This window comes from Schistosoma mansoni, assembly GCF_000237925.1.
Source record: "Schistosoma mansoni, WGS project CABG00000000 data, supercontig 0111, strain Puerto Rico, whole genome shotgun sequence".
NCBI classification, from domain to species: Eukaryota; Metazoa; Platyhelminthes; class Trematoda; order Strigeidida; family Schistosomatidae; genus Schistosoma; species Schistosoma mansoni.
In genome coordinates, this window is record NW_017386032.1 from 640,188 (window position 1) to 667,401 (window position 27,214).

The window sequence follows — 27,214 nt, forward strand, 5'->3', positions numbered from 1 at the left end:
AAAGCTGAATCAGGAAGCGAACGAAAAGGCGCTGTCAAGTTAATAGGAGAATTTTCATTACTGACTTTATCGCAGTATAGTCTTAATGTGATGCTTTCCATGGATAGTCAGTATCTCCAACTATCCCATCTTTTCAAGGTTAGGATGAGGACTTAGATTTCACTTGTTGAACCAAAACGTATAATCTCAAAGAAAAATCCTTGCATAACGTTAAAGGAAACAGAAGTGTGCAAACCTGTTCAAATCTAGCAATATTAAGGTCCATATTTCTTTTCATTCTGTGAAAAATAGATCACTTTGAAGAATGTATGCTGAGTATTCATTGGATAGTTCTTTAAGTTAGACTAATATATGTGGCATTGTTAGTACTATATATTTCTACTTTAAATGCTGTTGTGATAAATATGCTAGTGAACTTACAATCGTATCATTATTACAAGATTATCTGGAATACAATCATGATTTATCTTGAAATTAGATCATATTAAAACGAGTGATAATTTTTAGAATTATGAGGATATAACAATTACTGAATGGTCAAATGACCTTATAAGTCACTTAAATAAATACAAATCAACTGATATATTGAAATCTAAATAAACTATTAAAAAAAAAACAAGAATGGTACGATCATGAGCATTGATTTGCAATACGTTCATTTCAACTTCACCATCAATGAATCCACTTATATTCTTGTAACATTTCTGAAGGCATGATAAATCTCTTTGTAAATAAAACAAATAACATAATAGTGAACTTTATCTGATCTATAACTACGTGTTTCTACATACATCACGATGGATTTTGATTTAAAAATGCTAGTGAATATAAACAAGACCATATATATATTCACGCACGATTAAACTTTTGAATAGCAAATATGGCTTGGAGAATAGTTGCATTGTACATCAAATTAAGTGGTCGTATTTTTATAAACACCCTATGGAAACCCAGGCAAGTACAAACAGAACTGGACGTCCATCGGAGATGAGTGACTAAGGTAGGCATTAAAATATAAAAAACTAGGCCACATAAAAGTTAAGGAGCATGCTGATGTAAAGCGCTGTGAAGATTGGCTCGTTTGTAATCACTTAATCGAATATTGTAGGCACGACTTATATTTATTTGTTTAGCATTTTTTGTGATCTGTTTTGAGATTATAATACCATCGGGGCACCCGAAGTAAAGTGAGTCTTATTTACGTGTATGAGCACTAGTCTGAAGGACATAGATCTTTATGGCAGATATTGACCGAAATTGGTTATTACAGAATCACGAGATTTAAATGGATTACTGTTTTGTAATCGGTAATAACTTCTCATAAACCTACTTAATTACGAATAGTCCGTTTCGTTGTTTTTGGTATTGGTTTCGACACCAATCTCAGTAGATTGATATTTTCTCAATCACTCGTGGAGTGGAGAAGGCCGCTCGTCAATATTCTACATTCAAATCCTTCGTAAGCAATCCTTTACAGTCTGCTGTAAATAGATTTGTCAAATCTATAAATATGGTGGAGTTTGACTATCATCATAACAATGCCTTGCAAGGTGAAAGAACGCCTCCTACCGTTGATTACCGGAATGTTCATTTTCCTTCTTGTGAGTATAATATTAAAGTTCGAATAATTATTAGGATGATAGATTTTGTTTGTGAAACGTTGGTATTTTTCTTCCAAAGTATTCTGCTATAGCGTTCTTTATATATATATATATATATTTCTTACAGCGATTCTCTTTAACAGAATGTATTGAACATGAATTTGTACACCATTTATTCATTTAACACATCAGGTTTGGTACAACGGGGCACCAAAAATAGCATACGTCACAAAAAATAAATGGAAGGCATTACGAAAAAATAAAGGAAGGAAAAGGTATGAAGTTAAAAATGGGAAGGCGAACAAGAATAGCGTATAGTAGGAGAAACATTTCGGTTGAAAATACAGTGATACTTAATTTAGTTTAGGAACCTCACTCCATTTTCATAAAGTCATGGAGAAAGATACAGCAAGATCTCTATTAAATTTTGTTTTGAGTCATGTTTGATAACGATTCAAGTCAGAGGGACCTATCCAGGGAGTCCTGATCATCCAACAGATGCCAGAACTATGCAGTTTTTTACACATCCGGTACTATGTCATAAACTGATCAGCTGTCTGATTTTTTAACCCCGTCACAGCACCAATAAATAATGAACGACATGGAATTCGCTTGGATGACACTTGTAACATATGTTCAAGCCACGTAAACTGGTATTTTAAGATGGTGACACCAACAAAGTTATCGTCACTGTATCTGAACACACATCGCCGAACCTCGGGGTTATTAGCTGGTGTTTCTACTGGACGTCAGAAATCTTTTTAAGAGAACGACGGTTAGACGCAAGGAACTGTCTTACATCTTCATTCATAAACACTGGGAAAAACTTATATCACTAACGCGTTGTAAACGCGACTTTTGGTAGCCAGATTAACATCATAATGGGACTAAAGATGGCCCAAATCGTCATTAGCCGCTTCAACTTTCAAAATACGTAGATTGACCTCATCACTTACATAGCTACCTAGATACACGGAGTTTTTCTGATGGTTCATCACCAAGAATATGTACCGGCTAATAGTCCAACTTAGCCTGTGTATAAGCTCATAGCAAGACGACTTAGTCGGTATACTGAAGTCCAAGAAATCTTCCTCCAGATAACAGATACATATGTTAATAAGCTTCTAAGACACTCTTTAACATTGTCGTCCAACAAACCGATGAAGATCCCAACATCAAGGGACAAAACGATTGTTGACATGCAGTAAGTGTGACAGTGTTCTAACATTTAATGGAGTGTAAAAATATGATCAAAAATAACCGCAACCTAGTGTAAACCCAGCCTGCTCCGTGTGAGTTAGTTTTTCACGAGCTTCGAACAATCTGCGAAGTATAACATTGGCCAGTAGTTTATGCGCAAATGAAAGTAGACTTGCCCCTCGATAGTTGTTGCATAAATGACGTGGAACGTTTTGGAGACGGCGAAGACAATTGCTTCACTCCTGGGTGTTTCAGCATTCCTTATTGCTCATACTTTTTCAAAAACTTCAGTCGATTCCTTGACAAGAAATTTGTCACTATTTATAAAGAGATGAAACTAAGTCTTTTAAGTCTGGGAACTTATGACGATTTGAAAGTTAAGCCTTGTTGTGAACTTTTGCCTCGTAAGGTAGGTTGGTAGTCATCGGTCAAGAAGTACAGAACAGTCCGGACAACGTTGCTGCGGCAACGGACCAGTTAAAATGTTCGTTGAAAAACCATTTCCGTCGTACAAGACGTCGTTAGACTGACGTTACATCTACTTCGCATATTGTTTCACTCACAATAGGCTTCTTGCTTCCAGTTGATCGGATTATTCGAAATAGCTTCCAGCAGTTACCAGATGCAGCTGCTATTTCCAATTCTATAAAACATTACAACAGCCAGGCTTTTTGGTTCTTAAGTAAACCTTGTGAAATTTCCAGACATAAGAATTTACTTAATCACAAAAATCTCATTTCGCCACACCAGACTGGGGTGCCCCAAAGATTTATAAAAAGCTTAGTACTCATAAGTGGGACAGTTTACGAAACCGCGAGCGACTTTACTCGCCATGTACATGGGATAATTTAAACATAGTTAATGATCATTTAAGCATTTCGGTGAACTGGCAGCAAGCTTTGAACCAATCACAGTTCAATATTTAGTCACAACTGAAGGTGCAACCAACTTATTCAAATTAATCCGTTAGCCATTGAAGCGTAAGATAAGGTTGTCACAAACTAGATCATGATAGGAGTCCAGATAGGTATTTCAAAAGGAGATGGGATATTGTACACAATAATATCAGCGGCAGCTGGTCGCGATGTGATCGATGAGTCCAGGCTTAGGTTGTAGAAATGCTACACCAAGTAGTACATCGGCTTTGACTGTATCAGAGGTTATTGATGTCCAGAAACAAAATATTATTTGTGCACAGGTGTAGGATACGGTCATCGCTATTCGACTTAAGACCATCGAGTCTTCAGTGGTTACCTTAGCAAGTCGCCTATGCCTAGACGCTTAGTCTCCGCATTGAAATCACTGGGTTACACTAAAATGTCTGTCGAATATGCTTTCTTTGGACAATTTGATTAGTGGTAGGACTCGTTCGTTATCGTCCCCGAGTTGCAACCAGTCTGGACGCAGTTGACGATTTGATGAGGATTTCTAGTCTAACGGCATGTAAACAACTGCTAGTGGGGATCCAGTCGATTAATAAGGCCTCTCCTCTAGCAACTAGTGCAACATCAACGACTAATACAGGAAGATGACATACGGTTCATAGATCATTACATATGCAACGAACTTATCGAACCGGTAGATGGAGAATGAATTTGTAGCACTTCACAACAGTCTTACATACGGGTCTCAGAAATACAACGGACATCGATATCGAGAAATTTTAAAAAGTGATATACCTATCTGTTGTCCGACGTGCATGAGTGTGTGAAAGTTGGAGGAGACTAGAATAAATGCCACATGTGGTTTCAGGAAACCTATATCGGGAAAGTTATTCGGTGGAACCATTTGGCAACTTGAGATCGTTTAGACAGGATATAACTTTAAACAAAGACGAGTTGTTGAGTAAGTTGAAAATTAAAAGTATACAAATAATGGAAATAAAAATGAATCGAGAGATGAAGCAGTGTGAAATAAATTTGCATGTTATTAGGTATTTTAAAATACTGTTTATACGGTTCGTGAGAATATATGCTTCATGATAGTTATTATCATATTTTTGTGAGGACTGGGATACTGCCAACGCACCCAAACTAGAGTAAATGTTTTTTAGGGGGAAGGAACGTTAACTAAAATCAGGTTTATACACTAGTCATTCCATAAGGATCGTGAACTCTAAACAAACTGTTGGTTCAGAATCACGATTTTCTAACTCCCCTAGGTGAACGCTCTATGTCCACCGACCCAGTTTAAGTGCCAGGCTTTCACTTTCCGTTTTCTCACTTCTGTAAAAAACAGGACCGCCGTGTAAAGATAGTGAGTGGGGATTTTATGGAAGAGGCTATAAAAGCATGGGTATTTGAGAGAGTTTTGAGAATTGGGGCGGACTCTACTTACCAGCGGCTGCATTAGCCCAACTTGTGGTTGGAAGAATCGTATATTGGAACTTGGTGATTATGTTAAACGTAACTGCAAAATTCAAGAATCCCGCGAGGCGGGGTCGTGGATGCGCACTGTTGAGGAGTCCCACAATAAAACGAAACGGCCGTCCAGTGCTTCCAGGTTTTCCACGGTGGTTTATCTTCAATTGAGTCATGATCTTAACTATAAAAATTACTAAAATCTCCACAAAACCCCCTTGTGATGAGGAATAGTTTTTGGTTATGTGAACAGTGAAAACAAACTAACAATAGCATTCGCAAACTCCTCGTATCGTTAAGTTCGACATCACAGAGTAAAAGATAGAGTTATTTCAAACGTATGCTAAATTACTTTAAAAATTTGCAAAATAAAACAAAATAATCATTTAGTTTTACTGAAATAATTTAAAGAAGATCAGAGTGATTAGCCAAATTATGCAATTCTCCATAATTGTGTTTTCTGAAAAGCTTATCTGTAAACTTTCATCACTACCATCCAGAATGTACATAAGATCGGTTATAATTACGTGGAACCAACATGAAAACATAAAGCTACCATTTCTGCATGTTAAGCTTTCATGGATAGTATGTCACAGATAAACAAACTAAACAATGTAATTTTTCAGTTCCTACTGAAAAAAAGTGAGGTTCAAATAACTGCATAAACGTACTTACCTACATTCCAAATATTGCTACTCCTAGATGTATCATCGCTAAGCTCGGAAGTATTATACTGAATAATATGTTTTATTGTTATTGCAAGGAATGTCAGACATTCCAAAACGACCTTATGAACCGGAAGCATTCCCTGACACCAATACCAATGTTGAGAAAAAAAACATTTATTGGTTTGGAAACCTCAATCTTCAGAAAAATAATGATCTGATCCTAAAAAAATCCAAAACATTGGAATATTTTCATCTCAGTAGGAGGAAAACTCAAGCTTTTAAATGACTTCTATATTACAGTGTACTGAACTGACTCTCCTGAGTGCAATACAGTCTATCAAATGAGGACCTGCACAGTACTTATCGCGTTACCAAAAACACAGAATAAGACCTGGCATATATATATATATAAGGTTCGAATTGGCACACTCTAAATCCGCACATCGAAACATAACAAAAGGGAGATGGTAGTATTAAGAACCATGTTTACAATAGCAGTGGAAAACTAAAACGAATCTGAATTGAACAAGTGAGAATAATGCAACATCGAAGTAAAAGTGTACATATATTAGCTAGTTACTTAACTTGGACCTCACTTTTATGTCATTAGTAATTTGTCATGATTTTCTTACAAACACTGACTAGAAAACCTACAAATCTTGATTTGAATCAGTAAGGTTACTGAAGACTTCATGAACCGATTATATTTTCAATCCACGTGTTAGTGGTTTTTTTTCGATCTACTTTCACACCAGCCTGAGTGACAGTATGTGACTAGGATAATAATCTCGTGAAGCAACTGATCATGTTATTAGGTTCTCTAGGCCTGACTATTGCTAACTTGCTAATTCCGTCAATAAATCAGCAGTTTTTTAGAGAAGACTATGAATTGCTTATCCCAGACATCGTATCGCACCATGACTTCAAATGAATAAGAGACGTTAAGAGATCGAAAACCAAACTGATACACTTACAGATTTTTTGTCCTAAAAACTTAGCTTTTTATTATTTTTGCCAACTCAACAGTTATTAGATGCTGAACATTTACCTAGTACTTTTAACTAAAGTGGTCGTTATATTACTACAATACAGAGATGTCATGCATCATATACTTGTGTAACGTCACACCATATTAAGCTTATACTAATCTGTAATCACTGCTAACTAATTCAGTCCTGATTAACGCGATATAAGGAACAATGGAAATAATAAGGATGAAAATGAAATATTATTTGCTAATAATATATCTGCACACATTGGGGTAAACTGCTAACATGTATGGTAGGGATGTACGTGGAAATATGCTTTCTGACAAACAAGAACAAGTTGATTTACGAGAGGCTGAGCTATATCCATCAGATAACAATTATAAATGCTATCTTCGAGTGGGATCTACAACCCAATAGTTGAGATCTGACTATTAAGACTAATAAGCCAAACATGTGTCAGTTAATATACAAACACATTTGCTCAATTCAGCATAGTAGTTTGTTAGTAGTTATGTTTATTCCCACAAGACAAATAACCACATAAGATATTCGAGGTTAGTTTTATGAAAGACTAAAATCGGCTGGAAAACCATCAGAAACTAGAAAAATATTGGGTTGCTGTTTTGTCCTAATTACGACTCAGTTGTTTACAAGCATCATACTTTCTACGAAATCTAAATGCCCTGGATTTGATTTTACGTGGAATTATGGATGTATACTGTCAAGAGAACGTAAATTAAGTTGATTCAGATAGGCTCTGGTTCTCTAGTTGATGTCAACCTATGATTAAACCTATTTTAACACAAAAAGAAAACCTTTACAACCCTTTCAAACTTAAACATAGTTCCTTGGTACTAATTAGAACAATAACTTTTAAATAAAATACCGTAATAATGGAAATAAATTATGAGGACATAAAAACAATACAGAAAACATAGATTCTGTTATCCTAATCTTATCCAGATTAAAACAAAAATATTGTTCAAGTTAGAGCATATCAATATGACATTCGATACACTCACGATCATGTGTCTAATACTTTGCAGTCTACCTTGACCACCATCACATAGTGTAACAAATAATTCGAATTATTAGGTGGAAATTGTATGAAATGAGAATCTTATTACAGTGAAGAAGTAAACAATAAAGTGAAGAAAATAACTAACAACAGTTTAATGTCTTAGTTGTATTAGCACCAACAATTTGACGAATAATATCAATAAAACGAGGATCTCCCATAATATTTACATGTTCAGCCCCAGGTAACACGAAATATTTTATACCAGGCCAACGTTTACAGACTTCTAAACTACGTAGGCTAACAGTTCCATCACCATTTCCAGGAATTAAAGTCGGCACTTGATCTGGGAATCCACCATGAAAGAAATTGGGCGGTGAATAAATCATTTTGTCAGTAGTACTCAAATTTGCCCCATGAATACAATAGATTTCATCAATATCACTTGGTTTTTCGAGTGTATCAATTATAGATTTACTGTCCGACATCATCTGGAAACCTGAGGATAAAAATGTATAAGAGTGCAACAATACAGTGTGATAATTTTAAGTGAAACAATGATTTAAACGTTTGCTCTATGAAAGTTTCTGCTGAGGATGTGAAAACCCCAAATAATACATTTAAGAAACCAGTTTTAGAAACCTCAAGTTGATTGAAAGGGAATTTTGTTTACTGACTTTTTGTATTTTTGTCCTGTATCGATTTGTTCAATATGAAGTTAATTTAATTTATTCAAAATGAATCTTCATTGTGTTAAATAATGCACTAAGATTTATATTCACTGAAAACTATTCCGTTCATAAAGTTTGATCGTTTTGTTGATATACGACTGATTAACTTTGCCTTTTTCTTCGAAACATAATTACATTTCTCCAAGCCCTGTTTTGATTTGGAGACCGGTTGAATGAAGTGATGGCCGTAGAAACGAACATAGTAATTTAGAAAATGCTTTTCGATGAAATTAAGATAATGTCCACACTTATATGCCATAACACTTTTAACAATAGCAATAAATTTAATTAACTAACTTGATTAGATAGTTACTTTTTGTCGGTACACTACTGGAATCAACTACTCGAATTTATGAATTTTAGCATGCAGATCCACCCAGATATTGAGAGTGAAATAAGTTACTGAATGAACTTTATCAACCACTATAACAACTGTTAAAAAGGCTTCACTAGTAATAACATCCTTATCCAAGATTTATTACGAAAGTAAAACAAGTGAAGAGGCAAATGAAAACGATGAGATCATTTGAAACTATTTCGTGGTGTATTATCTGGCATTAACATCCTGTAATTTCTACTGGTTTTGGAATTTAGTTATTCATAAACAACTTATGACTAGCGAAAAATGTAAATCGGGCTAAGTTGCCACACTAAACGTCAGTGAAGAGATTAAAAAAGTGACTACATGAAAATCAAAGGAATGAAAAACATTGTGTAAGTAATTGTGAAAAACAAAACATAACACCAGAAGATACAGAATAAATGGATCTGCGCTAGTACGACTGTTTCTGAACTGCATTACTTAAGATTTCTCAACACATATCATGATTATTATCTTAGAAACTCACTCTAACACTCAACTTTTTCATATATTATTCACATCATGAGTAATTGATGTGGTTTTAATGTCTACGAAATTTAGGTTATAATCTTCAGTTTGTCCAAAAAATCGCAAACACCTTTGTTGATGGTTGCAAACAACAGATTTCTTTGTCGACTGAGTTTGGTGGATAATCAAACTTACCTACTTACACCTGTTCGTCCTCGTGGAGGAGAATAGGCCGCCACCAGCACTCCCCATTCAACCCTGTCCTGAGCAATCCTTTCCAGTTCTTTCCAGTTGTTATTTATCCTTTTCATATCCGCTTCTATTTTCCAATGTAATATGTTTTTTGGCCTTCCTCTTTTCCGCTTCTCTTAAAGATTCCAAGTTAGGGCTTACCTCGTGGTGCAGTCTGGTGATTTCCGTAATGTATGTTCTATCCAATTCCAACATCTTTTCCTAATTTCCTCTTCAGCCGGAAGCTGGTTTGTCCCCTCCCACAGAAGGCTGTTGCTGATGGTCCCCGACCAACGAACATTCAGTATCTTGTGTAGACAATTGTTTAGGAATACTTGCACTTTATTCATGATGTCTGTGGTAGTTCTCCAAGTTTCAGCTCCGTTCAGTAGAAATGTCTTGATGTTCGTATTGAAGATTATGACTTTGATGTTGGCTTGCAGACAGTTGTTCTAGGTTGCATATGTTCTTCAATTGTAGGAATGCGGCCCTTGCTTTGCCGATCTTCCCATTCACATCTGCATCTGATCCTCCTTGTTCATCGATCGTGCTGCTGATCAGGTACATAAAACGTTCCACCTCTTCCACAGTTTCTCCTTCAATTGCGATAGGGTTGGTGTTTTCTGTTTTGTATTTGAGGATCTTGCCTTTTCCTTGTGCATGATGAGGACTATTGATACGGAGGCTGCTGCTACACTGTTTGTCTTGGCCTTTTTTAAGGTATATGTGATAGAAGATCTAGGTCATCGGTGAAATCCTAATCGTCCAGCTGCATTAAGTTGTCCATTTTATTCCGTGTTTCCCCTCAGATGTCGAGGTCTTCGTAATCCAGTCAACCACCAGAAGAGGAAGGGGGAGAGTAGACAGCCTTGTTTGACTCCGGTCCTCACTTAGAATGCGTCTGTAAGCTGTCCTCCATGCACGACTTTGTATTGCAGTTCGTCGTATGAGTTCCGGATAACGTTGACAATCTTCTCAGGAACTCCATAGTGCCGAAGAAGTTTCTATAATGTCCACGCGTTCTCATAGTCAATGAAGTTGATATATAATGACGAGTTCCATTCAACTGATTGTTCAACGACGATCCGCAGTATAGTAATTTGGTTACAAATTACCTTGTTCCTCGATTTAGTATCTATGAAGACTGGTTCAATTTGATAATGATTTAGACCACAGCTCAATATAAACTGAATCACCATTTGAAAACACGCAACAGTGGATAACTGACTTGTCCTAGTATACGGCATCGTAGCAGTACGCACATAAGTTAAAGACGTTACGCACGATGCTACTCAATCACTGAATTGAAACCTAATGATTTGTTTTCTATCGTTAGTAAATTCTCATTAAAACAGTTATCAAGTTAAAATGAAAAGACTGAGTGTACAATATTCATTTCCTCACCGATTGAATAATTGACATCACGAAAGAAACGTTCGTAGTCATGAGCAGAATAGTTTGTTGTTGGTGTTATAATAAGAGGTTCGGTTGGTGACCACAAACGAGAATCCGGGAGAAGGAAAGCAAGAGAAGGTAGCGTGCGTTGAACAGGACGGAAACTAAGTGGACTGCGTAAAAACACACCAAAGTTATCTCCTACAAAAATAGCAGCACATCTAAACAACGTTTAAAAAGGACAGGCTTATTGTAAAAGTACTTCAAATACGGAAATAAATACATTACCTACTTATTCCAGAAAACAATTGCAGACGTTGTTCGCCAGAAAATATCAAAGAGTTGCATGAGATTATTCATTAAAGATACATTATACTGACAGCTATAAATAGGAATCAGTCATTTACATAGAAGCGTTTCCCATATAATAGATGGATTTATTCTCACTAATCAATCCTAGCAATAAGGCTGGTAAAACTCACCTGAATGTTTGCTTCTTATGACCTTACCACTAATGGAATATTGAATAAGCCTTCACAGCATGCCTGAACTGCTATACCTCTACTTCAAGTATAAAAGTCTAATCCTTGGCAAATATCGGGATAATAAACTTGCTATCATTAAAGCATCGTGTCACCCGACGCTTCAAGACATCAATATCATCCAATTATAAACTGAACCCATGATATTAAGATCTGTTAAAGTATACGCTGATTTGCTGAAAGTAACTGCGAATATTACATATTCAAATAGCTGTGTCAGTTGATGCGACTGGAATAAATAACATTTGTGTGAAAAGCCCCGGAGTTACATGATCACTTTAGTTACAAACCAACAGTAACAACAATAATATATTGACAGGAAAAGTGAATATAAGACTTTAGATGTTTTACACAGAACTAATATCCGTGAAATGACGTTAGTTTACAACCACAAAAAACATAATGTAGACTAGGAAACCTTGGTTCCGTTTATGAAATAATAAAATGGTAGGATAGAATGAGTACAGTCTGACAATGAAGATCAGAAAAGAGACAGCATATTGCGGACCAATGAGCAGTACAACTGGTCCTAAGTCACTAGAAGTGCAAATTGGTCAGAACCAAGTGGGCTTTAAGTGGTAGTGCAGACATTTTATTAGCCATTAACCGGGTATGATAAGTCTTTCAATATGAGCGTGGTGGCCAACAAAATTACCTACTTGGCTGTCTACGATTAGTCTACGTATTGGAGCGGAGCAAATCTAAAGTAATATTTTGCATTTACAAATAGAAATGGAAATACTTTTTTATTGTTACTTATTGTGTCAATAAGGCTATATTTTATCGGAATATTCAAACAAGAACGTTATCTACAAACTAAGTTGATCAGCAATTATTTAGGCAAGTCAAGTATTGCCGGAAATTCATCCAATAAATATGACTACAAAAAATTAAGTAGAATTTCGAGAAATGAACAGCAATAATTGACAAACCGATTCCGGTCGCACTTTTTCCTAGGCTTTGAAACAATCGGTGAGGTTCGAGTACTTCGTTGTTATTCACTTCAATGAAACACTGTCATAAGACCTGTTGGTTGACAAAAAGGGTGCAAGACATAAATGATGATCCCACACTAAGTAATGGGAAGCAGATACGTACATCTTGGGTAAAGATCCGCCGCAATGATGGCTAGTGAACTCTTTTCGTATCATGAATGGAGTTGTATGCTAAGATTTTAAATAAAACGAAGAACCAATAAACACTGACGCATTTGAACAAATATAATCGAAAAACATAACGTACCACTCGCTTCAATTTTAAGAGCCTTTACTGAACCGCCAAGAGGAGCACTGAGTGAGACAAAGGTTTTGATGTAGGTATTCTTCCAACTTTTCTTCATTGACTTTAAGAAGTACATACCGTATTTAGCCCCCAAACTATGGCCAAGCAAAACAACAGACCGGTTTCCACCATTTTGGTAAGTTTCCTCAATCAGGCGCATAAGTTTGTCATTAAAGCCCTCATTTTCGTCTGCAAAGAAAGCTAATTTAAAGGCTTTGAACTAACTTGGAGCTTTACGGAAATCGAAGGGTGCGCCGCGAATAGTCCAGTTGGATACAAAGAAAGGATCAAGACGCAATGACTCAATCATCGGGCCACAGTATTCAGTTCTGCTATGTTTATAACTATCCAGATTTTCGATAGACCACGTTTCACCCCAACCTGGGAAATATACTTCTGCGATGTCAGGATCCCTGGACTTTCTGGTGACTGGATCATACACTAAGCTAGAAACCGACAAATCGAACAGTATTAGAGCTTACCCGAAGTATTGATTTAGCTTCCCCGGTTCGAGAAAGTAACGTAGATCTATCCATACTAAAAAAGGAGGTGACGTTGAGTTTTTTAGCTTGCTATACGCCTGACACCCTCCATCACCCGGAATTATTACAATTGGATACTTTTCCGACTGTATATGAGCCACATGAATAGAAAAGAAGAAGCAAATCTTGTAATAATTAAGAAAAAGAAGAGTTCTTACAATGCATGTCCAGAGTAAGTGGCCCATATGGTTATCATAACCGAAATATCACCTGATTATCGCCGCAAACAACCTGAAGGACAACCATAAGCGCCAACTACAAGTCCAGGACGTTTCGATGTTCAATAGGAGTTATGTCTGAAGCGATTCAAGTCTATTTCACGTCATTTTATTGGATGTGTGCTTCAAACTGAGCAGTGATTTTTATAAAACCTCATTTTAAATGCCTGAAGCTAATGATTGGTATGAAATTCTTGATTGAACGTTCATCCATATTTATGAATCACTCTAACTAAATAATATGAAGATTGATAAAATATGCGATATACTTCCTGTAGATCGATGACGTGGAGAAATTTAAACTAATTTTTATAGCTGAGGTAATTCATAAAAGTCATAGTCACCCAGTCTTCATTGTAACCGTATTTCAATAAAATGAGGAATGATTAAGTTATCTATACCTGCACAAATACTGAGAAAACTTTTAGTGTCTTGCAGTCGTCTCGACAAGGCTGACAAATATCGCCAGGCGTTAGTTAACTATCACTATTTGACTCCCCCAGTTGTCGAGTCGGATGCGTCTATGGCGATACTCATAAACGCCTTAATGTCATGATATGAGAGCATAGTTGCTTTTGAGACAACTTTCTTTACTACAGAGAGTAATTTTGTCTCATTTTCATCTTCATCGGTGATTTTCGCATTACCATGAAGTTAACTTTCAAAGGGTTTCATGAGAGACGAGCGTTTTGTTATCAACAATCTATTAAGACTTATTGGGTTGGTAAACAAGCATATTTGCTTGACTGGTCAGTTCTGAGTAATCTGAAATGATCGCCATCTGGCTTTGGAAGGGGTGAATTCCCTAAGTGTCAGTAGCGTCTCCGAGAAAGTACATAGAAACAGTTCCGATCACATTTCTGAATATTTCTAGTAATGTCATGTTTTAGCAGTCGTTCGCTAAAACGGTCCAGATCCTGGAGATGAAATTCTCTGTCCCAACTCACTACCAAGCAGTTATCAACATACACTTTTACAAAGTTCAGACTTTATATTGTGAAACACTAAGTTCAACCTCCGACAATGTGTTAGGTCTCTCCGTTTGAAGATAGTTTTTGGCAAGTTATCATAAGGTCTAAAAACATCACTAGTACACATATCTGTTGAAATCGTGCGGTAGCGCCTTCACTACTGCGAGAAATTGTGGACGTGAAACAGTTTGTCGTTCAGTGTAACAGATTACATTGTGCTCGTTAATGAGGTCAGCATAAATGTCGAGGACCTACAGAACTACATACTTTGGCGATTTATTTACTTCTAATTTTCAAGTGCTTACTCTAATCGTGACAAAAATGCTTTCAGAGCAAACCTTGCACTAATAACGTTGAAGCACATTTTTACCAGTTTTCCAGGAGAACTTTTCACGCAATCCTTTACTGTTTTTCCACCCCTATTTACTGTCTGGAAGTATAATATTTTCCCTCTCACTCCAAAGGAATGAAAATAAACCAGAATATATTCAAAGTCTAGGCATAAAATCGTTTGGAGGACACAAATTCAAACGTTATGAGGGGTGCCTCAAGTCCCAAATACTTAATAAAGCTCAGTCCTAACGAAAACAAGGGCAATTCTAGAAGTTAGAGGCACGATATAGCAGAACGAACTTCATGGACACCCATTCCCTACAAACAGTTGAATTTCGCATGTTGTTGTGGGCTAAAGTGGTCATAGAGACTTTTGTGGAGTCGTTCAATAGGGAACTTAGCATATTAAAGATGCCACAAGTAATCGTAGTCTGACGACTCCCTTGCCAGTAACACCTTTACAATCGACGTATGTCAACTCAATCAAATCGGAAATCACAAGTGAGAAGGTTCTAAGTTATATTTGAAAGGCTACCAGTATGTCGACGAACGTTTGGTCTACGCTGGCTAACAGTTGAAAGGGATATGTAGCACGATATACGCACTAGTGGTCTGGTGTTGATGTGTGACCGAGCGCCTTAAGCTAGATGGGTCCAGTAAAACTAATGCGGTCAGCTTAAAATGTCGAGGACTTACAGGACTATTTATTTTGGTGAATTATTTACCTCTATAGCTCGCTCCCCTCCTAGTGGTGTAGTGACGACCCTAAGATGTGGTCAATCAGAGGTCGAAAACCAACGCATTTTTCGTTGATAAACATATTTTTGATGGCTTTCTGTGTTCAAAAACGTCCGTAGTCTTTCCTTACATTAGTAGTGGAAAACATGTACAATGGAAACTTCGATTTTTAGTAATCTTCATCAGTTTTTGGTCTTTTTAGCCGTCTTAGGAAAAAAAAAAGGGATTTTCAAGTGAGTGTTGAATTGCACTCGTACGTGCGTAAGGACACAAAAACGGGCGAAAAAGCAAAACAAACTAGCATATATGCGTTTTTATTGCATGCAATGGCGTGTAGCAGTTTCGCACGGTGATATTTTTGGAATAAAACCTGTGTATGCACATATATACACATATTAGCGAAAAATTTGATTTTGGTTTATTTTATCACAAATGATACAAATCAAAAACAATGATAAAGAGACGAAGTAAAATATTATGATATGTCTTGGGTGGAGTTATTCAAGTGTTCCAGAAACCTTACCCCACCTACAAAACGCTTTGCTTGAATCCAGCTGTTAGATAACACCGAAGTTTGGTCGTGACTGTCGGTTATCAAGTGGGGTATTGTCATTGTGGGGTTGCGTCGTTCGATTGTACTGGAGAGAAATCTATATGATGAGGGTTTCCCTCTCAATACTCGGCTTTGAGATGAACAATGCCAATGCTAGTTAGTTCCGTTCCTATCGATGATATAGTACTTAGGTTCACTCTGAAAGACTTTGGAGGGATCTTCGTTTACCCTGTCGAGAGATTGTCGGAATGAAAACGTGTGTACTGTATGTTGCTTCTTGTTATTGCAGTTCAGTGCAGCCGGTGACGTTAAGGATTTAGGAGCGAAAATGATTGAGCTCCTCTAATACGATAGGTTTTCTTCGGGACTAGAAGCAGTCGTTTGCGCTCAGTACAGACCTCGGTGACTATAACAGGAAGAAGACGGAATTTCAGGTGACTTGATATTTGTGGTAGATGAAGCAACCCAAAAGAAATTGGCACAAAATTTGTTACTGTCGTAACAGAATATGACTTTCGAGCCTGTGGCAATTTAGAGAACTAACAAACATGATGATCAATCAGAGAGCAAAGGTCATACGGAAAATCGAGTTGGTAGGACATATGCCAGCGGTTATCGTTCCAGAAGAGATTTTAGCCTTTCTTATAAAACTAGACCATTCTTGTGACTGTCGTGGCACTATATAGTAGGGCATATTTGACAAAGACAACGGTTGACCGGGGTCGAAGGGAAACAGGTTTAACGGAACGCATGGAGTTTGTAAGCTCGCTTATGCGGGAGTTTAGACCTATATCCATTGTAGAAGATGGAGGATCCACGAATTCTCCTGGAAGTCGGAGTGTCGTTTCGTAAACACTTTGTGCTGTAGTCTATCCAGTGTCAGCTTTCTTTGCATCACGAATAGCGATTAAGAGCGTCCTCTGCAGCTGAGAGTGAAGATTTTGGTTGTCGGTGAAAGCGTTCCACCGACCCGTTGGCTCGTGGCTGGTAGGCGGTCGTTCAGAATTGTATGATTCCTGAAAGTGTGGTCAGACAACAGAAAAGTTCAGATTCGAGCTAGCGTCCACGGTCTGTAATGATAGTTGAAGGCCATCTGAAGTTATCTACCGATCGTTCGACGAAGGCGCAGGTCACTGTTTCAGCAGTTATGTCCTTGATGGGTATTGCTTCCGGCCATCACATGAAATGGCACGATCGGACGACCCATGCATGCAGATGTGTCACATAGTAAGTTTTCCTTACCTGTTACCATCCGTTTCAAACGCAGTTTTACAGTTGTCGAAAATAACTAGTGCTGAAGATCAGTGTCTTCTTTCTGAAGCTTGGCGAGTTTAGGAGGTTCGATTTCTTTAAAACTGTTCAGAAATGTGTTGTATATCTGGAGTAAACTGTGGAATGTAGTGCAGTTGTCGAGACTCATGAGGTGAGTACTTGTCTGAAGATGAGCTTAAAGAGAAAGTAAGGGGTTTATGATCAGTAAAAAGCGTGGATTCTGTACCTTCGATAGAGGGTTGAAAATGCCGTGCAGCAGAACACATAGCTAGGAGTTCCCTACCGAAAGTTCCGTACCTCGATTCGGTGCCTAGCAACCGACTGGAGGAAGATGCCAGAGGTTGCCAGGAGTGGTTAAGACTCCTCCGATTGCTGAGTCGAATGCGTCTACTGCGATACCAATGAGCACTTGAGCGCCTTAATGTGCCAGCATGGTTGCCCTGGAGATAGGTTTCTTAACTGTGGAGAGTGCTTCTTCTGCGTTGTCGTCCAAATGGATGAGTTTCGCATTTCCACGAAGTTGGTTGGTTAAGGGTCTCATGAGGGATGCCCGATTCGGTATAAACGGTCGATAGAGACTTGCCAGGCCGTTGAACGTACATAGTTGCTTGTCTGTGGCCGGTTCTGCGTAATCCAGAATGGCCACCACTTTGTTTTTCAAGGGTTGGATGCTATGAGTATCAATAGTGAGTCCGAGAAAGCCCAGAAAGTCGGTTCCAATTTGACTTTTCTAGATGTTTACAGCAATGCAGTATATTGAGAGCTAAAAAGATGTCGTTGATGGATCTCTGAAAAGTTTGTGCTTCGTTTCTTTAGTCGAAAGACATGCGAATGAAGTAGTTATAACGGTTTTGAGAATAACGTCAGCAACCATGGGAATTTAGTCATGTGCTTTGACCAGAACGGTTTTTTAAAAAAAACAGTTGTGCCTTTCAAGGTAGCTATCAAGTCGTAAACGTGAGGCAAAGGGTAATGATAGGCAGCGGTTTTGTATTCATTCGCCGGTAGTCACCAGTTGTTCGCCAGTCGTCGCTTTCCTTTTTGGGAACCATTTGCAAGGGAGATGTCCATGTGTTGTTTGACGACCGAATGATTCACGAGTCTATCATATGATCGAATTCATTTTTACCCAACCATAGCTTTCCGAAAGCCAGTCCACGCGCTTTCGATGATACAGTGGTCCTGTAGTTGTGGTGTAACGTATGACATTACTGGTTACACATAGCAATTCTTTTCACGTTTGGTATAGTTCTTCGTTTGTGTAAACCCACGTTAAGATACATATATCGCTTACCATATGCGGCGATCGGTGCCAGATGCAACCAATTCGTCTAAATAGCTGTTTTGAAATGAGACCAGCACTGCCTGCACATGTCAGGGGAGCTTAGATATGAAGAACTGTCTAAACTTTCTCAAGTCAAAGGTTTATGGACCAACGAGCTCTTGAAATCGTGATAACATCTCTGTTGTTGAGTCATGTTGCAGGTCTATATTGTGGAAGAGTTGGTCTATACTTTGTCGGTCGGTTAAATCTCCAAGCTTAAGAACAGTTTTTTTAATGTTTCTTAATGTTCCGGAAAGTCACTAGTAGGCATACTAAATGTGACACGCCTGTTGAAATCGCGTGGTAGTGACATCACCACAACTAGGAGTTGTGCACGCGGCTCGACATGCTTTGCTTGTGAAGTTAGCTTTTGAGTAACAGAACCAGGCTTCTATATTATCAGGCCCAAATAGCATTAGCTGAAATGAAGGAGACGAAAAAGTCCTAATCTTAAATAATTTCCGTTCCAATGAATATAAAATATACCTATGAACGACAAAAAGTACTCCGAAATATGAAAAAATATCACAATATATGAAAATAAGGTTTAAAAAGTGGTGTATAATGTTCCAACAAGGAACAGACTCACATTTTACGAATCGGTGTATCAGATCACGTCAGATTCGACACTGAAGATGCCACAAGCATTCGGAGTTTGACAACGCATTTACCAGAAACACAAACGAAGTATGCCATCCATTCAAATGGGAAGTCGGAAGTGAAGAGGTTCCATGATACATTTGGAAGGCCATCCATATATTGAGAAGCGTTTGATGTAAGCTGGCTAACGGTCGTACGAGATGCGTAGCATAGCGTACTTACTGGTGATCTGGTGCGAGTGCGTGACTGAACGCCTTCAACTAGATGTGTCGGTTAAAACTAATGAGGTCAGCATGAAAATTCGAAGACTTAGAGAACTATTTATTTTGAGGATCTATTTGCCCCTACAATAATCTTAAACGAACAGTTGCGGTCAGGAAAAAGGTGAAGCTATGGCAAATTGTTTGGGGGAAGTCTCCACTGAGGCTCCTCTTCTAGACGAGGAAATAGACCCAAATTTAAAGTCAACAAACCATCTGCTCACTGCGGACTTTGATCAAGACGATGTACTTAAGGCTCTTAGCACCATGGACAAAAGTCAACAGAACCGGATGAAGTACAACCGAAATCCCGAGACAATTTGAATAATATATTACAGCCCCACTAACTGTGATATTCAATATGTCACTTGACCAAGATGTGTTACCTATGAACTGAGGAGATGCAATCGTCACTCCAATACATAAAACAGGACTAAGACAACTTCCATCGAACTGCAGACCTGTCAACCTCACCAGTGTCGCAGCTAAAATACTGTGGAGAATATTCACAAGGACTATAATGACTTTTGTAGAAACCAACAACTTGTTAAACAGAAGACAACATGATTTTAGAAAAGGTTTATCTTGCACAACAAACATTTTCATAGCGAGGGAGCAATGGATGATCAGCAATGAAAAATCAGTTGATGTTGTCTTCATAGACTTCAGCAAAGCGTTTGACAAGGTGCCAACAAATGGACTGCTATTCTAGCTAGAAAATCTTGGACTAAAGATTTACCAGTAGGTCGCAGACAAAAAGTATGGACAAATTTGTAGTACTTCACCTGGAGACCATTACTTGGTGAAGTGCTTCAAGGTTCCGTCCTAGGACTTTTACTTTTTATACTGTATGTAAATGATCTCCCAAGTATAGTAGAGTCCTCAATGTTATTATACACTGACGATGTAAAAATCTGGCGAGATATAACGGCAGACTCAGATGCATGTGCAATTCGGGCAGACTTAAACATTGTGATTAACTAGTTTAAAGAGTGGCTGATACCTATCAGTACGACAAAGTGTGTCTACATGCACTTTGGTGATACAAAGGTAAATAGGTACAGCATGGGGGAAGTACATGTATCCCTGTTTCGGTCTCAAAAGGATATCGGGGTGACAGTGAGTCATTATCTTAAGACCACAGCCCATCCCCGGGAGGTTGCAGCTAAGGGGGTTAGAACCCCATGGGCTTTAAGACAGACATTCACCAAGTTAGATACTATCATGTCCACTACAGTATACACAACCTTAGTGAGATTCATTCTGCAAGCCCCTGTTTATAAGGTGATTCAGATATCTCCGAAAAAGTGGAGAGGGAAGCTACCCGTGCAACTCCAGAACTCTGGGGTTGACCATACAAAAAGCGACTTGAAAAGCTAGACCTCTTTACACTGTCCTATCGCAGATTAAGAGGTGATTTGATTTTGATGTATAGAATACTAGGAAATGATTTTGGACCTAATATATTCTCTTTTCTTCCTCCCACTAGATCGAAACATCTCAGAGGACATAGTAGGCGAGTAGGAAAGCCAAGAACGAACGAAATACCCGTGGTATACAGGTTTTCACACCGAGTCATAAATTCTCGGAACCTGCTACCCGAAACAATGGTGTCCACAGCTTCAATTGAATCGCTCAGGAGAAGACTAGACACTCATAGAAGCATACTAGGAAAGGAATAGCACAGGCCGTAGGCCTTCTGTCCTTACTACACAAATCTGAATACAATATACTGTAATTTACTGATATTTCTCTTTTGATCTTTAACTATATCTAGGTTTCTACCTGAGAGCATCAGTAATCCACTGTACTAGATACAAGTTCACCCAAGTGAAAGGTTCTACTATTGTCCACGACCATTTGAATCAATTGATTAATGATTAATTTTTGGGAAGGAGATTTTTAAAGCGCGCCAAATGGTAAAGTGGTGACCTCCCTGTTGACTTCGTGGTATTTTGTTGATTACCTTTGTTCTTATCTTCTGTCTAGCCTAAGCTAGAAAGTACTTATTGGGTTGCCATCGGTTACATTCTTGTATTAAGATTTCTTTCACAAAGTGGTTGGTGCGGTTTTTGCTTAATGTTTCGGGTGGAGCAGACCTATGGACTATCTAGTGACTAGTTAGATTACCGTAACGAAATCTTGCCATTTTTTACCCATTAGAAAGCAAATAATACAACTTAACGACTTATCGTGTTAGGGCTACGAGTCAGGACCGGTGTGTAGATTTCGAGTTTCATCATTAACTGACAGGCTGATATTCATATAACTGCAAAGCACCCGTGCATTAATGTTGGGTTAGGTTCGTAATAAAAACGCCAACCTTATCTTGAACATTGTGATTGGCTTAATTACGTACACGATTTCTTGTGTTGCGAAGATTGAAGAGTACTTACTCAGTAAATAATCACTGTTTTCATTAGGACATCTCAGAAGTAATATTTTAGGGCAAGGTTGAAACTACTAAAGTCATTCTTCGTTAGATGCTCTTTGTGTCACTCATTCGAACTCTATTTACCACTTTACTACCATAGGTTTAGTGTGTGCGCGTTTGCAAATGAAAAATGTATTGTTTGGAATTTGTTAGAATATTCGAACCGTAGTTCCACCACCTGTAACTAGGTATCGAAAGCTATTTGTGATCTGTGCTAAGCGGATTAAAGTCTATTGAAAAATAAGATAATTTAGGACAAGTGTTAAATAGTTCCTCAGTATGTTTATATTTTACTAGGGTCGTTTAAGATCAAGAATTCCTTTCCTGCTTCTGTAACAGCGAAAGCTAAAATAAAAACTAGAAAAGCCACACGTAGGTTTGTATACTCATCAGTGATTTCGGACAAGTAAAATTTCATTTCATGTACTTATTTAAATGTTTAAATATTACGGACTGTGAAAATGCTAACTACATAGCCTCCAAACAATTTTTGTCTCTTTTAGCTGTTCAGAAAGGTTGCCATTTTTCGACTTCCAAGTCAACTACGGAGTATTCAAACTTCGACACAGTGTTTGACGGAACTCAAGCTTACTTTCGCTTCATCAGGCCAAGCTTTTTACAACAATGTCGCCGTAAAGCAAGTTGACGTCCCCACTTTAAATGGTCGTTTTGGTGTTTTGCCTGAACATGTCCCCACAGTGGGTTGTCTGAAGCCTGGTATTGTTGCAGTCACTGAAAATGACGGGAATGTAAAAAAGTATTTCGGTACGTTTTGTCTACTTAGTCCGGGGAATAGTTCATTAAGTTCATTAATACTGGTTAGGAATGCTAGGTATTTGTTATTGCACTAATAACCTATTCAAATGATTCTCCACTCAATATTGATGTTAGTTCTATGATCTATGAGTTACCATTTCCAATAATCGCAGTAATAATTAACGTCGTAGTTCCTTTTCATATAATCTTTTACTTCGCCATGTTATTCTGTTCAATCACTTCTGGCTCCTAGGATACGATTATCCTTTAGTTGTAAGAGCGGCACCACATGAAAAATACTGACTGCTAGAAGTAATTCATTTTAATTGCAAAACTAACGGCCAGCATAATGTAAGTTAAGTAGACATATAGAGCTAAGACTTCTCAAAATCTGACGCAAGATAAATTCAAAGGCAATGTGGGGAAACTCCTTGGGGAGGTCTTAGTCATCAAAACTCTATGTAGCCAATCCTAGTCAACGTAGAGCCTAGTGTCACCCCAAGTTGCCCTGCCAAATCAACTCAACGAGATGCAGTTTACAAGATGACTATCGAGGGGGTTAGAATAATAGCAGTAGCACTAATACTAGACACTGAGAATGTTTTCTGAAAAGGTGTTAAGATGAGTATGAAGGATTACTGATGCTCAAGATCTTAAGGAAAGTAAAAAAAACAATAGACCTGCACCATCGGGACCGGTTCTGAGTTAACATTTCCAAACACTGATTAAGATTATCGCTCAAACTCGAAGCAGGTAATCTGCACTCATCAACATGGTTCAGACCAACAATCAGTAGCTCTATGAACTGATGCTACGTCTTGGTTTGGTGACACTAACCTTCCTCCAATCTTCTTATCCTACTAACGCGAGTGACCTCAGTTCCCATGTTCGATGGACAAGCTACTTATAAACCAGTACTTTTACTCACCATACTTCCACCTTTTCTAAGGCAACGTTCTATTTCGATCAAAAGGTTAATAATACAAAGCTGTAGTAGATATGAATTTTTTCACCACTTCTGACCAAGTTTATCATAACATTACTCATATTTAACGGAAATTTATGTAAGAATTAGCAACGTACATATCTTGTAACTGCTACGTCTATGCAGCAACTAGACTTGGCTGTCGCGATTATCGTTTCGAACTTAACTAGGTGATATATTTATTATTTGGGTTCCTACCATGTCAAGCAAACTATTTGAAAGGTGGTAAGATCAATAGTCATAATGGTAATGATAATAGTAATAGTGGTAAAAGCAATTCAGTTAAGAAAAATACAACCAGAAAGAATTCTGGTTGAGGGAGTTACTCTTATTTTTATAAGGAAATTAAAAGAAAGTTGCAGAAGGATCGCCACTGGCTTCTATTCTGAGCCATGTGTGATAACGTCTCAAGGTTGTGTCGCAACATCTCTTGGACCTTAACCAGGGAGCCGTGAAGGACCAACAAAAGCAAGTCCTTTACTGCTTTTATACCACGACAACACGTCACGCACTGATTACCGTTTTTTCCAACCAGTCCCAGCATCGGCAAACAATGCAAGATATGGAATTCGCTGGGACAATATTCGGCAGAGGGCGATGATAGTATCAATACATCCTCGACCAGAACGAAAACAAACATGCTCATCGCGAGTGTCAATGTTTCTAGGGTTTTGAACCGTGTGACGAAGGCAGATGGTTTGGATTCAGTTGGAAGTAGGCTTATTACCCGATAGTTGTTGCTTATGTGACGTGAACCCTTTTTAAAGATTAGAACAATTATAGACTCATTCCAAAATATTGGAAAATTCTTTAATTGCCATACAACTAAGTCAGTTCCTTAACCTAAAGGTCGACCCCATCTGTACACAAGGCCAGAGGTAAGCAACTTTACTCTTCATTTTCATGGCGTCATGCAATTGAAGCCAATGCTCATCTATACTTTTAGGTGAGATGGTAGCTAACCTTGAACCTATCTTGGTTTAATATTTGGTTGCAACAGAAACGGCAACCAACTTTCTGACATCAATCCGTTTAGAACGATGAATTTGTTGTCGACTGAGACGTAAGGTAGAATTGGCGCAAACACTGGTATTTCAAGAGGGGGGCGAACTCTCCTCTCCCTCGAACGTACCAGGGGATTTAGGGGTGCGAAAAGCAAAGGTAATAATTTCATGACATCGTCTTGTGACATATAGGTTAGTTGCGCTAAGTCAACATTCTTTGGTGTGTTTTACCCTTTAGAAAATCGTATTACTTACTGGTTTAGTATGTTATCATTTATGTCTCTGAAAATACACCTAGTGTTATTCGTGCTGTTTTTTCTTTAAAATAATGATACAAATAAATTGCAAGCTTGACTTCTCTATCCTCGAACCAGTATACATAACTACTTCAATCTTAAACTTTTTTTAGTCAGTAGCGGTATTGTAACTGTCAATAGTGACTCATCTATTCAAGTTCTTGCCGAAGAAGCAGCTTCACTTGATCAGTTGGACCTAAATGCTGTTAAAGATGGAATGTCTAGGGCACAATCCGAGTTGTCGAGCGCTACTACAGAACTGGGGAAGACAGAGGCTCAAATCGCTGTTGAAGCATTCGAAGAAATGTCTCGTGCTCTTCAGGAACAAAGTTAATTTATGATTTGTATCACCAAGTTTGTTAGACTGAATAATTGTAGCTACATTATTGTACATCTTTTCTTGAGTCTGTTATGCTCCGGAGCCCGTAATATATTACAACTAGACGTCGCTATTGTTTTTCAGTCATACTTTATTTTATTGTGATGTAGGAGTTGTGGGATGTGTCAACAGGTTTTTTGTATTGCTTTAGACAAGTGACATTGAAGCTCTAGCTGTCGATAAATTCGAATCCTAACCGCCATATTGAAGTGCACTAAATTTGTTGTAGTCAGTCGGAAGTATCCAAGCAATGTTTTACATTTCCGAGCTCTAGAAAAATAGTAGGCCAGTGAAAACTAATGCTTTACGGGGTTACAAACTGTTTTTATGGCAATTAAGCAAAAGTATGGAGTCTTATTAGGCATGATTAGTTAACTAAGAGAAGTATAATTTACCTAGATTCACAACTTTCTAGTGATCCGATGGGATCGTCTAACAATCGGGGAAGTTCAGTTTAACAGTATTCCTATGGTGGTTCAGAAGTCCATACTTCGAGTGAATTAAACCCAAACTTAAAAATGGGTAATACCAGAACCTTGTTAGCAGAAATCAAAGGAACACAAGAGTTATTTCGCACAATCAGGAAATATGTAGGTAAAAATTACATAAATGAGAATCACGACCCAATATATATGTAATAAATAGACTTTTTTCGTAAAACAAAAATAATAAAAGCTACTTTAAGATAAGAGCTTCGTGTTTTATATTCGCGACTATATTGTAACGTTACAATTTGTCTAAGTGTTAAACTGTATCAGAAATATCAGCTATGTTGTTTATATACCGTAAAACAGGTTTGTAAATTTTGAACTCAATGGTGATCCAGTAGGTCTGAATTAGATCTATTTTTTAAGCACAGCTTTCATTAATTGTGTGCTATTCATTATCAGAACGAATCAATAATAGTACCTTATTCTATAAAATGAGCTAATAAAATGTTTGAAGATTGAAGTCCAGATTAATGAGTTTGTAGGTATGAGTACCAAGGTCGAACCTGATGAGTCCTAATAAATTGAGCATTGGACAGAAAGTTAATAAATATATTTTTTGTTATATGTCAGTAAAAAAATATATTTATTAAAGCGCAGGGTTTCTGAACTAATATATAAACTGGTGTAACTTACAGCCACTATAATAAGAAGGAAGATAAGAAACAAAAGAATGTTTCACATCCGGTACTAGTTTGTCAGAAATACCAATTATCGGATATTTTTGCAGACAAAAATACATTTATCGTATTTTGTAGATAGGTAATTGATGTTTCACTGAAGTGTTAGGAAAAGGATCATACAAAGTAGTGGCTGTCATCTATCATTAGACTAGCATTTATTTGAACATAAATATTGGTACAAAAGGGCACCAAATACATATGCGCCACATGGGTCACCTGATTTATGTATGGGCTGTGATACTGCCCGGGTGTCCAGACCGAAGTAGGTGGTTTTTCAGGGGGCTACACCCGAATCATTTGGCCTAAAGGTCTGATCAACAAGGCGGTGGAGCAACGTCAGGAAATACAGTCCCTTGGTAACCGGTAACCAATAATCGGTTCACACGCCATTTTTCCCTCCTGGAGCCCATGTGCACCATTGGTTTGGAATCAGGGTATTCCAACTCCCCTCTGTGTCCACCAACCCAGTTAAAGCTCCGAACATCCGCTTTTCGTCCTCTCGATTTCGTAAACAACACCCACTCCACGAGAAG

General features: G+C 37.9%; 2 protein-coding genes across 4 annotated transcripts; one reads left to right on the top strand and one right to left on the bottom strand.

Annotated features, from left to right (window-relative positions):
* Positions 1 to 899: 899 nt before the first annotated feature.
* On the top strand, positions 900 to 25,598 carry Smp_082120 (ATP synthase delta chain, mitochondrial,putative). Its single transcript, XM_018792807.1, has 5 exons — positions 900 to 1,000; positions 1,391 to 1,601; positions 21,434 to 21,575; positions 22,594 to 22,855; positions 25,245 to 25,598. Exons 3-5 carry the CDS (start codon positions 21,573 to 21,575, stop codon positions 25,463 to 25,465), a joined length of 486 nt encoding a protein of 161 aa, XP_018644323.1. The 5' UTR covers positions 900 to 1,000; positions 1,391 to 1,601; positions 21,434 to 21,572; the 3' UTR covers positions 25,466 to 25,598.
* Positions 5,860 to 13,633, bottom strand: Smp_166500.1 (phosphatidylcholine-sterol acyltransferase (lecithin-cholesterol acyltransferase)/ Phospholipase A; the record flags this gene model as incomplete). Of its 3 annotated transcripts, XM_018792806.1 has the most annotated exons (6): positions 7,694 to 8,335; positions 11,032 to 11,243; positions 12,815 to 13,034; positions 13,071 to 13,291; positions 13,328 to 13,512; positions 13,598 to 13,633. In XM_018792806.1, 6 exons carry the CDS (start codon positions 13,631 to 13,633, stop codon positions 7,980 to 7,982), a joined length of 1,230 nt encoding a protein of 409 aa, XP_018644657.1. In that variant the 3' UTR covers positions 7,694 to 7,979. The 3 variants fall into 3 exon arrangements, with proteins under 3 accessions (XP_018644324.1, XP_018644325.1, XP_018644657.1); XM_018792804.1 differs by lacking the exons at positions 12,815 to 13,034; positions 13,071 to 13,291 and adding an exon at positions 5,860 to 6,049 and having other exon boundaries at positions 8,067 to 8,335; XM_018792805.1 differs by lacking the exons at positions 12,815 to 13,034; positions 13,071 to 13,291 and adding an exon at positions 5,860 to 6,049 and having other exon boundaries at positions 7,841 to 8,335.
* Positions 25,599 to 27,214: the final 1,616 nt, after the last annotated feature.